At 34.7% G+C, this 17,860-nt stretch overlaps 1 protein-coding gene and 1 long non-coding RNA gene across 3 annotated transcripts in view; one reads left to right on the forward strand and one right to left on the reverse strand.

The window, feature by feature from the left end:
• The first annotated feature begins 3,625 nt into the window (after positions 1–3,625).
• Positions 3,626–17,860, forward strand: part of LOC136347136 (REST corepressor 1-like) — a 31,349-nt gene continuing 17,114 nt past the window's right edge. The window contains exons 1-6 of one of the 2 annotated variants that reach the window (XM_066296858.1): positions 3,626–3,965; positions 7,634–7,777; positions 7,876–8,090; positions 8,151–8,324; positions 8,823–8,906; positions 17,105–17,202. In XM_066296858.1, the coding sequence (XP_066152955.1) occupies positions 3,857–3,965; positions 7,634–7,777; positions 7,876–8,090; positions 8,151–8,324; positions 8,823–8,906; positions 17,105–17,202 (824 nt within the window). In that variant the 5' untranslated portion in view covers positions 3,626–3,856. The remainder of the gene's footprint in view (positions 3,966–7,633; positions 7,778–7,875; positions 8,091–8,150; positions 8,325–8,822; positions 8,907–17,104; positions 17,203–17,860) is intronic. The other variant, XM_066296859.1, reaches the window with a different exon arrangement.
• LOC136347145 (uncharacterized) lies at positions 16,808–17,466 on the reverse strand. Its single transcript, XR_010733452.1, has 2 exons — positions 17,345–17,466; positions 16,808–17,220 (listed from the first exon to the last, which is right to left on the reverse strand). It is a non-coding gene; the product is annotated as an uncharacterized lncRNA (long non-coding RNA).

Below are 17,860 nucleotides of genomic sequence, written 5' to 3' on the forward strand. Positions count from 1 at the left end.
CTGCGGCCATGGAGAAGCAATTTTAGGAACCTTTATTTTATAACATTCTCATAATTGTAAAAACTTAGTATTAATCTGACTCCATATCGCGGAAGCCAAAAGAGATGTTAAGATTTATGTAATATCATAAAGCACTTCTAAAGAATTAATTTGAGCTACTTTTTAAGGAAGTTTCTCTGCAAACTTCCGAAATATCGCAGTTTAAAATTTGAAAAGTGGCAAAAGGTAAGTACTTTCCTCCTCTGAAAATTTTTAGTAAAATGAAGGAGAAGATCAAACAGTGGAAATAATCATATTCCAGTTGATTACAGCAATGTGTTAAAAAGTTCGTTAACAATTTGAAAACTGATAGAAGTACTTTAAATTGTATTATAAACGTTGGTATTAAAACGAACAAAAATTATTTGAATAACATATCTATAAAGGAAAGAGCACATAAGGCCAAAATATATGTTTCAATGAAGAAGACAATTCAAAACATTATTTTAATTATATCTGCAAGAAAGGTGATCATGGTAAACTTTCGTAGTCACACCCTTGAAGGATTAAACGCATTCTGTATGTAAACCATTTCAACGTTTACTAAATGGTGTTACAGTATCAAATTCGAATGCAAAAAATCCCACAACGAAAAATATCTATGAGACTGCCGAACATTTAATTTAAGATAACGCGATTGCTTAGCAAATTTGTTAAAAACCCAGAATTTGCGAATAAGCTGTATATCATTGAATTTATGTACGAGTATAGAAACGTTGCTCAGATTACAAGTCGTGTCAAATTTCTATAAGAGGTCGGTCCGTCGAAACTTCTTCAATGAAAATAAAAATTCTTTCTGGTAGTTCCAAGTTGATGAACAAGTACGGTCGTCAAGAACCAAATGTTTTGTGCACCAAAACCTAGAATACCAATAATTTCAGATAATATTTCTCGAAATCGCTATTCCTTGCTGTGTTCACGAGACAAACTTATAGAAGATCAGAACATTTTGAAAGCCAAAATTTTGGAAAGTTCGATACGTGTTGAATATTGCGGGTCTAAATAAAAAGGTCCAAGAAGAAAGACACCAGATTTGGGAAAAAACAGGCTTAAACGCAATTTTTTCAGTTTTTATAGCAGTTTATAAAGAAACGATAATGTTGCAGTTATTTCATATAAAAGTGAAATTTATGAAATGATGAGTATCAAAAATGTGTGTCAAGATCAGCTTTTTTATTAGGACGAGCAATATGGAAGAAAGGTATTAAGGCCGATGGGATAAACACATGGCTAATTATTGATGGGGTATCATACGTGAGTATGTGAAAGAACCCCACTTGAAGGAATTACTGAAAGGATTTCTGTCAAGTAGATCTACGTACGTAAATTTATAAAAACGTACACCATTCAAACCACCATAGTGAATATTTTCAAAAACGGTGTCGGTTTTTTCGGCTCCAATTCCATTGTTATTCTGTTTATACATACTCCAGTAGACCATGTTATGAAATATTCTGATTTTATTCCAGACTTGTTTGAATATTTTGAATAAAACAGTTTAGAGAGATATGTCATTCTACAACAGTTTATTCGGACTTTTGGAGTGAGAGAGGTAACAAATTGTTTCTTGTGCCAAAAACGTAAAGAGCTTTATAATATTTTCAGTGTATTATTTCGAGTTAACGTTAACAATTGGAACCCCCTTAACGTTATGACCCCTATCTAATCAACGCTAAACATTGTATCAACACGAATTACTTCGATGTGGACCTTTACAAGTTTTATTTACAGAAGTAACAGGACCGTAGGTAAAAACGAGTATATAAAAATATCCCCTATCATTCTTTCATACGGCCTGTGGCCGCATAAATAAGTGTCAAAGGCGGGATTTGGCACGTGGACCATAGTTTGGGGTCTCTTGATCTATGGCCACATTTATTTGTTACATTTTTACACGCGTTATATTTGAGTTAACGTACAGTACATTTATAAGATCTCTAACTCACTTCAACCGTCTAATATGACAGGACGGACTACTTGTTGACAGTCCTCATATATTTTGTCTTTTGTTTTAGAGAGCCACATTATGGTGGGATTTTTACACGTTGGAACATGGGGCCCTTTTATTTAGGAATAAAGTGTCGTTAGAACAATTTCAGATGAATGACAATTCATTGAAAGATTTTCAACTTGGCACAAATACGCTTCTCCCTTAAACGGTCCTTTTCACATAATGGAAAAGGTGCTATGTTCATTCTGACAGATCAGTTCTCTTATATGTATGAACTGCCCGATCTTATTTATAAATTCTTGCGACTACATTAATATGACAATGTTACACGCAGTTTATTAATTCATAGAGCCAAAAAAATACGATTTACTTCAAATTTCGATATTTATTATCTTTTTATGAATTTTTTTCATTATCAATCAAATTTTCAGTATTAAATTAAAATTTATTGCATTTACAAAAATATAAAAATACAAGTATCGCATATTTGATGTCTCACAATAAGAATAAAATTCGTACAGCGTATGTTACAGATTTTGACAAATGGTTTAAGAGAGAAATAAATTATGAATATCAAAATATTGTATATTTTCTGTGAAAGAAAATGAAAATTTTAAATATTCCATATAAACAGGGTTGCAAAGTCATTTTCTAAATTTCTAATTTACCAATTTCGCTTCATAGGCATGAATTTATACATTTAAACAAAGTAAAGACATATATTTAATTGGTGCTGCATAAAATATGAAAAAGGTGAGTACATTTTGATCCTTTTGGCTCGTAAATACATTTAAAGACTGCAGTCAACTCGAAATTATTTTTGTTTTTGATGAAAATTAAAATATTTTTGTTCGAAACCGTATTTCCTGGTTTTGTAGGTAAAATTAAAAAACACATTGTTTTCTTTCATTTCACCCCCTTGAAGAGTGAAAATTGATTATACAGCACGGTTCAAAATATGTGTACATAAATGAAATATGTAATTCCTTGGCTCATTATGAGAAAAATAAGTTCTTGTAGATATTGACCTGCAAGCGGATCGCTTTAGAGGTACAGTGTGATTAAAATAGTTTTTTTTTAGTTCTTTTTTATAATATTTTAGAAACTGTTTGAAGTACAGAACTGAGCTTTAGTACACATATTATCGTTAGTATTAGCAAGTTTTAAGCTCTAATTCATTTTTTTAGAGCAGTCACGCACATTGTATTGTTTGTGTTAAATTTGTAATAATAGACAACAATTCATGTTGATATTATTGTTATTATTTTCGGAGGGGACATACGAGTGTAAAAGGTTAACTTCCTACGTATATATCATGGTAATTAAAAGTGTAAATTGTAAATTTGCAACATGATAAATTTCACTTAATGAACTTATTAATATCAGCCTCACTATTAGTTATGCCCTAAATATTACTCCCGTTCAGTGGTGAGAACGTCGACGTTGCTATTAGAGTCCACGTAGCACGTTACAACATAAACGCTGTTCTGACGTAACTCTGACAATATTTCAAAATATCGATATCGATATGAGTCTTTGATATTGTTCATATCAAGCCTCGATGTCATACGTCAAATTGTGCGCCATCTATGCCAGATTATCCGCAGTTGAATAATAACGACGGTCTTTCGATGTAAAAATTTTAGTTACAGCGCCAAATGACAGCAGAAAATATTGTCCCTATTTCTCTATCCTCTTATCCTCATCCTCTATCGGCATCCACTATTCACAGACCGTCGACGTTTCCGTTGTATTACGGAGGTTTTTGTTGTTGTTTTGTGCTCACTTGTGATGTTAGTTTTATTTTCAAATTAATTTGTGGAACCCTTAGTTAACCAAAAATTCAGGAATAACTTACTTATTATCATGGTGTTAGCCGAAAAGAATGAGAACTCCAGGAATGGGCGCAGGAGTCGGGGGCCCAGTCCCAATGGGCATGTACACGCCGAATCTACCAGCGAGGATGAAAGCACTGGTAATTTATTTTTTTTTTAACTAAATTGTTTAGTTAAATTGGAATCAGATTTTGCTCCCTTATCACGTTGTGGAAAGGGGCGTGTTGGTACCCCAAAGCCATACCCCAAAAAAGCAACTTTATAGTCGCGTTTGGGGACTGTTTGTGTGGAAACAAGCTTTGTTTTAACCAGAATGTTCAGCTAACTCCCACATGCTACCACAGTATTAACCCTTAATTGATTCAATTTCATGATATATAGAGCATGGTCCGAACCCCAAATGAGCACCAAACTACCACATGTCACCAAAATATTAACCTCTAACGGGTCCCACCTAACAGTACATAAAGCCCAAGCCAAACTTCCTTCTCAAAAGAAAACACTTTAAACTTGAATTCGAAGGTTATTTGTCTCAAAATAAGTATTTTTGCAATTAATATGTACTGTAAACCCTATATAAATATAATAAATCATTGGGTATACATAAAGCTTCTAGTTAGCTTTAAAAGTTGTCTTAATACAGTATCGATAATATTTTCCACTGTCAATTACAATTTTGCAAACTTTTAATTTAAAAATTGATAAATTACTTAAAAAACATAATCGACTTGAAATTGTTTGTGTGAACAGTTTGCTTTCGCAATTTTTTAACCATATAAAATTATTTCATAAATTAAGTCTTTCTATGTAACATGGTGTACATGTTGATAGTTAAATGAAATTTCCAATGCTATTAGTTTTTAAATTTTCTGCGCAGTGTGCAGAAGCTATCCGCAGTCAAAGAAACTTAAAAGTTTAATGAATTTCTAAACAAATACAGATTATTGTTTTAGCAAGGCTGATGTATTTAATTACAATATTAAGAGGTAGGTAAGGTTGAATTTTATTTGCCTCCAAAACATCACTGTTTTGAAAGTTTAAATTAGAAGTTGGTCAAATTAGAGTAAATGTGTCTAACTTAGGGCTCAGTCAAAATTCATAAACAGTGGTTGCTAATTTGTTTTTATTTACCCAGATACTGGAAAAAATCTCAAAAACGCCAAAATTTAATTTTTAAAATAAACAGAAAACTAAACATTTTTCAAAAAAACGTTTCATATAAAAATTTAACAGTTTTTTCAGATCTTGACGCGTGCGATTTTCAAGATTTTATATAAGATCTAGTTTTTGATACACTGACCTCAATTTAATATTTTTAAATACAGACCTTGATAAATTTTGGCATATTTTGAAAGTGTTCATTAAGGGCTTTTCAATGATATATCACATGCTAACATTTTCTAGCTTCTTGGTTTAAAAGAGACAATCATTACTTTTTTTATAATTGTGAACATTAACCAGTAAATGACAAATATAAAGCCTTAAAATAATAATAAGTTTCGTAATTTAACATGTGTTCAAAGTGTCCACTGTTTTCCCTAACACAAAGATTTCTTCATAAATTAATTTCATCTAGTGCTATTTGTATAGTGAGCTTTGGAGCAGTTTCGAAAGACATTTCCAACTTATTAACACAAACGTTTGACACTCTTTTTTACATACTACATATGTACTCTCTTTAGCGCATTTTGCAAACATATTTACAATGAAAAAAAAACCAAACGTGTACGACATTAACATTCGTGGTTATAGAAATTCTGTTTTGGCATCTCAGAATTATAAAAATCTATCCGGAAAGATAGCAACCTCACCGGACCATGTTTGCTAGAGTTTCAAGGAATTTAACTTTCATTGGAGCATTCAGGACATTACGAGGATCGTATCGAAAACAAATTAGTATTAATTAAATCCATGTGTTAACATTAGTCGCGATGAGTCTAGAAACTTACAGTAGACAAATTGACGAAGAATGCGGTATTCATTATTCTATTGTGAAGAAAATTATTAAAAACAAGTATTATGGACTATAAATTCAAACTCGTTCAAACGCCTCATCAAAGTGATAATGATAGAAGATTGGTGTTTTGCGATAGGTTTTGTCAAAAAATTCAACAAGATCAATATTTTGCCCGAAAAATTCTATCAAGGGATGAGTGTGCTTTCACTAACGTAGGAATGTTTGATAGAAGGAATTGCCATATATATAACTGTTATATTGTTCCCCTGAACACTGTTAAAATTACAATTGATAATTTTAGGTATGTAAAAGTAATGCAGATAAAGCTAATGAGAATTTTCTAAATTTTATTACATTTCAATTTCAAAATCTCAAACAGTATTTTACTGGTAAAAACGGAGTGTCTAAGAATTCGATAAACAAACAAGTAGTAAATGATCAAATTTCGATTGTCGATTAGAATTCCTGCTGATATGTTTTATTTCAAAAAATTGTTCTTTCGTTATTGTATGTTCGAGCTTAAGTTAGTGATTGTTCCCTGTGGCTAAAACTACAGACCTCAGACTCAAGAAACGAGTTGAAATCTCGTGTTTACGCGAAGGAGGGAAATCTTACGGAGTTATTGCGAAGAAGCTGAAATATTCAATTGTCACTGTTTTTATACCTTAAGACGTCTTTAAAAATATGGTACACAAAAGAACAGAAATCGAAATCAGGCCGCAAAAGGCTTACTACTCTTCGGGATGATCGCCATTTGATTCAAATGTCTTTGAGAAATCGTCAAAAAACATCTTCAGAGTTAGCGCTCAACGTTTCGGAACACGTTGTACGTACTGCATGGATCGGGATGATGAGAAGGTTAAACCAAGCAGGCCTGCGAGATTGTGAAGCCAGGAGACATCTCTGGCTTTCTAAAAAAAATCGGAAAGCAAGGTTTGGAATGGGTTCAAAAACATAAAAATTGGATAATTGCACATTGCAAAAATATCCTTTGGTCTGATGAATCAAGTTTTGAGATACGTTAATTAAATGTTGTAACTTATTTTTTCAATCTATTTTGATTTTTTATGTGGTTGAAAAAATAATTACAAGGCATTTTTTGTAAAGGCGGTTTTCTCATTTTTGAAGATTTTTTCAATTCCGGATGCCACGTTTGTTCGTCGACGAGTTAATGAAGAATTTCACTTCGAATGCATGGTTAGAATTGTTAAACAGGGAGGAGGAAGTATTATGATCGGGAGGGTGCATAGCTGTCAGTGACGTCGGGGATTTTTTTTTTATAAGGACATATGAATAGCGTGACAAACGTAAAAACTCTCGAAGCGACGCTTCAACTATCGTTCACGAAACTTTTTGATGACATCAATACGGAAGGTGTATAATTTCAACTGGATAACGAAACTGGTCGTAAATTGAAAGCCACTGTGAGGTGTCTGCAAGAATACAACATTCAATGTCTTCCATAGTTTATCCAATCACTAGATCGCAACCCTATTGAACATTTGTTGTTACATTTGAAGAAATGCATGCAGAAAATAAAGTAACTTTTAAACAAACTTTTTTTTTTGAAGTTTTGGAAGTAGAGTGAAAAAAGTTTCCCTAGAAATATGTTGCAAACTTGTAGTATCGATGCATCGAGGAAAGGACAACAAAATATTGATTTGCATTAATAAAAATAGTAATTTGTTCTGACGTTTCTTAGGTTTTATTTTAAATTGACATTTTATAGCGTTTTTATCAAATTCTTGAGGTGTTGAAATACTTTTGGCCAAGGCTGTATATCTTTATTTAATTTTATATTTACACTTCTTTCAGTATTAAAGATATTTACAATTTAACATTTTTTTGCAGTACCTGTTGATAAAATTCGAGTTGGTAGGGATTTTCAAGCTACATGTCCAGAACTCCAACCAGAAGCTCAAAGGAAACCAGAACTTTTGGCTGATAGAGCCTTACTTGTGTGGTCTCCTACAGAGGCAATAGCCGATTCAAAACGTAGGTTTTATACCACTGCATAATATAATGCCTGTCTTTTCATTAAAAAATTGGTAGGAAGCTGTTTTCAATTTGTAACCTGAGATTTTTTGATTTAGTGGAAGACTACATAGTGTTGGCGAAAGACAAATATGGTTACAATGGAGAACAGGCCCTGGGGATGCTTTTCTGGCATAAACACGACCTTGACAGGGCGGTGTTGGATCTTGCAAATTTCACTCCATTTCCTGATGAATGGTCTGTCGAGGATAAAGTGTTGTTTGAACAAGCTTTTCAATTTCATGGGAAGAGCTTCCATAGAATACGACAAATGGTAAGAGCAATTCACATTTGAGAAGTTTCAAGCAGTTGTAAATAAGTTTTTTTCTTTTAGTTACCAGATAAAAGTATAGCCAGCCTTGTAAAATATTACTACAGTTGGAAAAAAACTAGATCACGAACCAGCTTGATGGACAAGCAGGCTCGAAAGCTGAATGCCCCAAAAGAGGATGGAGCTGAGGAGGGTGAAGAACATGGTTCAAATGAAGAGTCAGATCATGATGAAAAGGTAAATTTTAGCGGGTGATAATTATTTAATTTATTTTTAAAGATGCGTTTTTATATTATTGCAATTATGGAATGTGGAACAGAAACAATTAGAGCTTTGAAAAAGTAGCCTCTATATAAAAAGACAAAAGAATGGAAAAGCCACGAAAGTATAATTTTGTTTCATTTCAGAACTCTAAGTTGTCTTCAATATAGCTTTCCTTCTCTCTCTCTTTTGTCTGTTCAGGTTAAATTGTTTTAGGGTGTGCCAATAGAGAGTTATTTCATTTAGTATTATAAAACACAAAAACTTTCCTATTCATAAAATACACAAAATTTTTTGTTTGAGAAAGCATGGAGGTGATACTCAAGGGCGTATTTTGAAATATAAAAGAAAATTGGGGTCGATTAACTCGATTAATGAAATTTTGATGATTATCCTATTAGCACACCTATATTTTTCCCCATCATGTGGATGCATATATTGGTTATGTTAAACATAATCAAAGATTTTTGACAGAGATGGACTTTTCACCGAGGAATAAATCGTAAAAGCGGCACTTCTAGTAGAGCAGGTCAATCTAGCCGAGATTCGGGCAACCAGGTAGATTTTCAAACCGTAAACCAAATACATAGTCGCAATGCACGAGACTCATTGTACAAGGTGGTTCATAAGTAACAGTAAACAAATTGGGAATTACGATTTCTGGATTAAAATATTGCGATTTAGTCGAACTTGCCTAATACGAAAATTGTAAAATTAATGACACCTGCAAGCTTTAAAAGAAGTAACACTAATATCTCGCTTGTTAACGAAGATGCACACTCATATCAAGAGATGTTACTTTTTTTTGTGTAACGATGATATGGCGGTATTAAGAGATCTGTTGGGGCTTTCTTTGTCCATGTAGAGGACCTTAAAACATGACTTTTTTTAGTATCCCGGTGCAGTGGGTTGCGTTGTCGTAAGAATGGGGTTGACACCATCCCGGCCTTTCCCATTGGTGCCTTAATGGCGGCATCTATTCGCTCATCCACATTACCATTTTCATCTCTAAATATATCGGCAAAAACCTGCGTAATATTGGGTAACTGCTCATTATCCATTTTTATTCAAGAATAAATACAGGTTGAATGAGTAGTTTGGTTAATTTATTTGATAAAGACAAATATTCTTTATAAATTATCACCAAGGGGTACCGCCTAGATTTTGTAAGTCTTTTGATGATTACTGTACGGATTAACATAGTAAACTTAAAAATTGTTTTTCTTTACAAGAACTTGAAACTAGTTACAAAACTCATAAAAATACAATTTCTTAATACTACCTAACTTAAACTAAAAACTAACCTTAATTGTCTTTTTCGTTGTCCTGGACGTAGTACTAATACGAGGTCTGTTCAAAAAATACGCGGACTGACGTCACAAAACAAAATGTAATTTATTTAGAAGTTAGATATCTGGGACCCTTTCGAAGTATTCTACTCCTCGACGCACCTATGGTGTTTTTATTTGTTAAAACAGTCCTAATATGCTTTTTTCGGAATATCCTTTAACTCCTTCGTCGCACTTGCCTTAATCTCGGGAATCGTCTTAAATCTTCCTTTCAAGGGTCTTAAGTTTGGGGAACAAAAAAAAATCATAAGGTAGAAGTTCAGGTCAGTAAGTGGGATGGGGAAAAAACAGTGATTGATTGTTTGACCAGAAACTGATGAGTTTTAATGGCTGAATGGGTTGAAGCGTTGTCGTGATGGAAAAACCAGTCGTTACTCCTCCACATTTCTAGCCTTTTGCTATGAATGGTGTCCCTCAGCCGTTTCAAAAGTTCAATGTAGTAAGTCAGATTCACGGTAGAGCCATGGGAGAGGTACTTGTGGTGAAAAATAGCCTTAGCATCAAAGAACACCGTCAGCATCACCTTGACATTGGATCGAACTTGGCGAGCTTTTTTCGGTCTGGGGGACGTTTTACCCACCCCCTACGACAATTGGACCTTTGTGTTAATGTCATAACCGTAAACCCATAATTCGTAGTTACTAGTTATGATCATTGACAAGAAGTTTTTATCTTGTTTTGAATGATTATGCAGTTCCTGCCAAACTGCACGCGATGCGCTTTTTGGTCGTCCGTTATCAGGCGCGGCACAAATTTCGCAGCAAGGCCGTGTATCTCAAGTTTTTCGCTCAAAACTTTGTGTTAAGATCCAACACTCTTCAGCAAGCTCCCTGATGGTCAGGCGACGATTTGTCTGTATCAGGGTGTTGATTTCGGCAACGTGAGGGTCGTCAGTTGACTTGCAAGGAAGTCCAGGCCGCTCGTCTTCAATCAACTGCTGACTATGCTTAAAACATTCATGTTACTTAAAACATGCTGTACGTTTCATAGCAACATTGCCGTAAGTAGTGTTGAACGTAGCAAATGTTTCAATCGCAGATTTTCCCAATTTTACACAAAACTTCACAGCAACTAGTTGCTTCTTTAGATAATTTATTTTGAAATCATCCAAACGAAAAAATTGCATTTCACTAAATACCCGGTAGCTACTCAATAAATGAAGATATGTATCTGCAATCGGGAAACGGCGTTATAATGAGCTGATATGTATGAACATAACGACACCAAGCACATTTCCCTGGAAGCAACCGAGCCCGCGGAATTTAAACAGTTCGCGTTTGAAATGAACAGACCTTGCATTTTTGGAACTTAACTGGAAGATTTTTTTTGACCACATACAGCTGGATTGTGTCTCTTTGTCCCGGATGTAGCAGTAGCACATCCAGGACTAGATTGGAAGGTGTTTCGGTTTTCTGCAGGTTGAGGTTTGGGTGGAAACACTCAATGGGAAACTGTGTCGTTAACTTTACCTACTGTTTAATATTAGAGTGGGGGTTGTGAATAGACCGGTGAAATGCTCACAATTTGCACTTGGAGTTACACTTTATACGTTTTTATATGTGAAGGACATTACATTAATATCCCTTTAATTACTAGAACCCTTGACAGTAACCTTTAGCCAATATGTTTCCTTTAACTAGCGGATTCAAATGAAAGATGGGTGTCCCTTTGACGAACTTCGAAAATTGTAATATCGCTTTATAGCAGAACTAACTTGAAAAGTAATTTCTCACGAGTGGGTGTTCTCGGGAAATTTTATTAAGCCCTCTGCAAAATACGACAGGTCTGAAAGGTTACTAAAAACTGTTGTTCGCTCGAAAAGTAGAGTTTTTATAGCTGTGCTGCAATGAAATCTAATAGAAATTGGCTGCTTTAAAATATTCGTTACGTAAATCAGAGAGATGTGAATAGATAAATAGACGCGACTTTTTCTATCACATTATGGGATTTTACTTTCAAGGCTCTATTTAGATGAAAGTAATTTTTGTATCGCGGCAGATTTTTAATATTTATAAATTTTGGATTATCGAGCATTGAATCATCGTATTTTGTTTATATAGGGTGTCTTAGATAATAAATATGTTCCTTTCTTTCTGTTTAAATACACACAAATGTGTGAGCAGATTTTGCTTTTTTTTTTTTTTTTTTAATCTCGAGTTAGTGAAAGATTGGCCTTCACAATTATGCTGCGAAACTTCGTTTACCCACAATGGGGTATCACCGCATTTCAGAATGGATGTTCGAGAATTTTTAAATTAAGTTTGCGCAAATAGATGGATAAATCATCGAAATAATTATACTCAAGGCTGATCACTACGATCGCCAAACTTAAATATACTTGTATGAGTTTCTTTCTCTGGTGATCTTTACAAGAATTTTTTGTATTTGTCACCGGTGCAAGTTGAGGCACATCTCTCAATTCCCGTTTTTGTTACCTTTCAATGCTCAAATATTGATAGAGTTAATCAGAATTTACTATTGAAAAAGTAAATTGTTTGTTTCTGCCCGATTTTATTGATTTTGACAAAACTTAATAAAGTAATTAAGTTTTTCGGTTATTCTAAATTGATGCATCAGTGGAACACTGAGTTTTATTAATTTTTTAAATATACGAGGCATGCTCACAAACTAAGTTCCGAGCGTAAACGTAAATATGTTTTAAGCATGTGATATTGAAGCAAATCTCGTGGGAAAAGCTTTTTTGACGAATTAAGAAGGCTTTGGAAAACAAATGACTCGTATGACTTTGACAGTAATCTTATTAGGTGCTGTCAACATGAACGAAGTTATAGATAATCTGTCCAGTGGGGAATGCGATCGGTGATTAAGGTTTAAACGCCAAAAATATTCGACGGGTGGGGACTATTCGAGAAATTTGTGATGTTAATGGCGAACACAATGACAAGTGAAGGTACGGTAAAAGGTGGTGTCGATAGTTCAACCACAGCAGGACAAACCTGCACGATGAAGAGTGAAGTGGGAGGTCATCTTGAGTCACGGAAAATTTGGGTTAATAGTGAACGAAAAAATTTGCGAGAACAGAAGGTTTACATCTATACAATTCCAATTTCGGAATTTGTTATTCGTTTTACACAAATTTGAAGGTCTGTCTTGCATCAAGTTATAAGAGAAACATTGCATTATCGCAAATTGTGGGCAAGAGCATAAGCTAAGGCGACTGATAGCGGTAATAACGTTTTTGGAGCGCCACTACGACGCTGGTGATAAATTCTTGAACCATGTCGTGAATGATGACGAAATCAGGATTGCTCATGTCAAAGAGTGGCGGCATAGTGGATCTCCAAAACCAAAGAAATTCAAACAGACGTTGTTCAACGGGAAGGTCATATGTACGGTTTTGGGATAGACACGGCATTTTGCTCGCATATTTCATGGAGCAACGAAAAACAATAAGCACAGCTATCTACTGTGTTATACTACAAAGGCTACTAAGGGCCGTAAAAAATAATCGTCCAAATTTTATTTTCGGAATTGTTTTGCTGCATGATTATGCACGATCGATTATGGAAGAAATTTACACGAGACGTTTTTGATCGTCCACCCTACAGCCCCGTTCTAGCGCCCATTGATTATCGTCCTTTCCTCTAGCTGAAATAATTTTTAGCAAGCCATCGATACAACACGGATAATGAAGTAAAACCAATGTTTACGTACTGGTTGAATACGTTGAACGCAAATTTTCTACATAGCGGAATACAAAAGCTCGTTACGCGCTACGAGAAACGTTTGAATCAAAATGGTGATTATGTTGAGAAATAGTTTAAGATATGTTTAAGTGAATTTCAATAAAGAAGGTAACACGAAAGATGTCTTGTAGTTGTTTTGACAAATCGGAAGTTAGTTTGAGGACATGCCTCGTAGCTTAAACCAATATATGAGTATTACACACATCTGGAAAATTCATTTAAAAATCGAAATGTTTTGACGTCCTCTACACGGATCCTTTTCTTGCATTGATTGTGTTGCGAATATATTTAGATTTTCTTTTTGACCATTTGAGCTTTGTGTCGCCTCCATAAATCGACGGTCTTTCAGATACGAAAAAAAGTGTTGAAACGGCAAGATCGCCTAAATATCGTAAAAATTTTAATTATGAAAAAGTAATATTACTTTGTACAATTACATATGGTTCCCTTGTATGCTTATTCACGCCACAGGTTTTGGTTACTTTTTCTGTTTATTTTAATTCTTATTTTGTCAGATCATTGTTAGACTTAGCATCGTATTATTTTGCCCATATTTTGCAATTTGCTGAATATTTTCCTACTTTTAGGTACTGGTTTTTAAAAGCATTTCAGTCGATACATCTGTAATCGAATAAATAATGATATTTCTGCGAAAATATAAGTTCTTTGAGCGATTTATTAAGTAAACTTGCGTTGTTCTTTTATAGACTCATCATCATCATTTGTCTCAATGTAGGTTTTCTAGTTTGCAGAATTATCGTTATCTTCTATCTGTTATAATTTAATTTATGCCACCAAATGCTTTGCAACTAATAGTGCTGATTAACAATTTAACTTATTCTGGAATATTCACTCTATCTACCTCGACCTTGTAGGGGTCATGCATGTTGCTCTACATCGACTATGTTTTCGTGAGGTATTGAACTCGAATTTAAACGCGAATCATCCTAGAAAGTTGAAATGAATTCCATCCCCGTGCTCATGGAATGTTGGACTTGGAAAGGTGAAATCAAAACTCAATACATCATGAAAACACGGTAGTTATTCATGTACCTAGAGAGGTTAAGTCAATGTATTTATCGTCGGTATGATTTGATTGGCAGATTTGTCCAATTTGTTGTTTCCTTGTAATAGTAGGTAATTAAGACTACGTACCTATTTACAAATGACCAGTTTCGAGAAGGTATTACGGCGCTTTGTGTCTCGTTAATCCTTAAATTATGTGAATTTTTCGCGTCCTCTACGAAACAAAGATACAAGATGAAATTGAGGAATTCATTCTAACAATCTGAGTCTATTCAGTAAGGTAACAGTTCACACATTGTCGGAGGACACGATCCCCAATCTTTGAACACTGAACAGTGTTAGGCACTCTTGAAAGTCAATTCTTATTATGGATTGACAATAACATTGGATCATGCACAGGCGAAGGAGAACGAAACGGCTGAACTTGAGTCAGCCTGGTAATGTCGCCCTTTCGGTTTTATGAAGGGTATTCCATAATTCACGCAAGATTTGAATTTCGCACCATTTATTCAATAAAACGTAAAAATAAACGAAAATGGATAGGTGACAGGTTGCGATTATTAAAAATGAAGCCACGTTCGAAGGAACAACGCATTTTTTTATTGTCGAGCGATATTTTAAAAATAATGAAGGTTTGCCAGCTTCAGTTCGCAATTTTCACAGAAAATATGATCGAAATAGTGATTTAAATTCATTAACTGTGAAGAGATTAATTTAAAAAAAAAAATAGGGAAGCTGGATCAATTAGTGATGGTAGACTCTGGCCGTCCTTCAACAAGTCGTTCGGCACAGAACATCGACGCAGTTCATGAAAGTGTTGCTCAGACTCCGGGAACTTCAATTCAACACCGTTGCCAATAATGGAACATTTCCAGAAACTCCGTACCGCGCATACTCGCGAGAGATTTGCATCTTCGTGCACACAAAGTTCAATTAACTCAAACCTCCAGATCACGCAGCGTGATGATAATTCGTAGGATGGATTATCTAACTTCCATAAGTGAATGTTGATACATCGAACAAAACCATTTTCATCCTGATGGCTTTATTAATCGCCAAAATTGTCGCATTTGGGGTTGAGAGGATCCGCGCGTTATTGCTGGAAGAAAAATACTTCCACAACGTGTTTGTTCGGTGCGCCTTTTGGCCCGGAGGTATCATCGGACCATTCTTCGTCGAAAACGCGGCTGATCAGAGGCAATAACTGTTATTAGTGCTGCCTATCGCGACATGGTAGTCCAGTTTGTAATGCCTAAATTGCAAAGTATGGATGTGGCTGGCATGTGATACCTTCAAGACGGGCCTACATGTCATACAGTCCGCGACAGAATTCGATTATTGCACGAGTCACTTCCGGGTTGTGTAACTTCCCAATTAGGCGATAAGAATTAATCGCCACGGTCACGTGGCTTAACACCCCCTGGACTTTTTCCTTTAGGTTTTTTTTGAAATCTACGCTCTATGCCAATAAGCCCACAACGACCCACGCATTGAAGGAGGGAATTAAGAGCGGTATCAAAGAAATTCAGCCACGTTCATGTAGAACGGTAATGGAAAATTTCATCAAAATAGTGCGCATGTGCCGTCAAAGCTGTGGAAGTCACTTACCCAATGTGGTATTCCCTACATAATCCTATCGAGCATATTTTGTGAATCAATTAACAATAGTCATGAATTAAAAACCAGTGTTTTCTAGCAAAATTACTTCTTGCGTGAATTTTGAGACGCTTGCTTGCTGAGACCCAAATTTTCTCCTGGACAATTATCAGAAAGAAGTTCAAAGATGATTGTATGTAGCTGATTGGAGGGCTAAAAATTGAAATTAAAGTCTCTGATACATAAATTGAATTTTAGCATATAGATCACTCTTTACAGTCTACACTATTACAGTTTAAAATGTAAAAAATAGTAATTTCACAATAGTCGACGATAGCATTGGGAAAACCTTTCTTTTTAACTTCAATGATTACTTAAATGCATTCACGCAAACTACACTTAAGTAGATGTAGATACCCTCTACATTCGGAAGTATCATACGAGTTTATTAAAAATGTGTCGGTATTTCAGGTTTTACTACAATAACAAACAATTTCGATTGTGATTCATAATAATAAACTTTATTACTTCTGTTGTAGTTTCATATTTAAATGTGATTATGGGAAAAACCGTTGAATTTAGTCAACAAACAATGTTAAATGAAAAATACTCAGAATTCGATGCATAATATGAATTTAATTTAAAAAATCAGCCATTCCGTTTTCAAAACTGGGTTTCACTGGGCAACTTTATATCGAACAACCGGGTGTGTGTGTGTGTGTGTGTGTGTGTGTGTGGGGGGGGGGTTCCTCTGTCGAATACTTAACTTGCTGCCAGAGCGAAAGAGTCAACAATGATTTTATTTCTGAAGATACTCACACTCCCATTTACAAACTGTCACTGGCCATTATACATAGGAAAAACATCTGCTTTACATAACGATACGAAATTATTTAATACATAAAAGTTGTAATAACACATAAATTGGACAAATTACCGTTGACAAGAATTCCGTCGGTAATACAATTTACTATGCCTTTCTAAATTTCATTATTCTTGGTGCTACAATTGTAACAGTTATTAACCTCACGGACGTGAATTTTTCTTGGTGTATGACGGTTTTAACGTGTGTATGCAGGGAGAGGGTGGCTCGTGCTCGAATTGCGGCGTTTTTTGCTCCATCACACACAGGAATCCAAAAGGACATCTGTGTACCAGCTGCTACCAGCACTGGAGGTAATAACTTGTGTCCATCTAAATTGATATTTTAAACTAAACTCTGGACAAATCAAACAAGACAAACGTTAGTTCATGAACTTCTACGTATTGTCGCTTAAAGTTATCCACACAAATACAGTTTCAGAAAATATTTCACTACCTCGTAACGGGGTGCCTCATAGACATCCGGGTATTCGTTGAAATCTCAAAACTTATAAGAGGTACAGAGCCGGTTAAATTGTGAAAAACAACATTCTCAGTGGCTTTTCAGATATCCAAAAAACGTTCTTGTGAAGTACAATAGATCCTTAACTTCGCGAGACCGAAAAATGTAAAATAACATGTCGATAGGACTGCAAACCTTCGGATTGAATCGTATATGAAGTGAAACCATGATTGAATGGTTTCTCTTAAGCATAAACGGTCCTTTAACGTACAAAAGCATAACGACGAAAAATCTGATCTCGAATAATCTTTTCGTCCATGTTGGCTCTAGATTAAATGCAATATATACAGGATGTCTCTAAAAAGTCTTTTCAACGCTCTACAATAGGTAGTTGAAGTCAAAATAAAACGATTTAACGATTTTAGCCTTAGTCCAAAAGGTGATAATAACCGAGCTACAGGGTGCCAAAGTTGAAATATAAAATTCAATTTTTAGCCATAATTATTAAAT

The sequence above is a fragment of the Euwallacea fornicatus genome, chromosome 26, assembly GCF_040115645.1.
Source record: "Euwallacea fornicatus isolate EFF26 chromosome 26, ASM4011564v1, whole genome shotgun sequence".
In the NCBI taxonomy this organism is placed as follows: domain Eukaryota; kingdom Metazoa; phylum Arthropoda; class Insecta; order Coleoptera; family Curculionidae; genus Euwallacea; species Euwallacea fornicatus.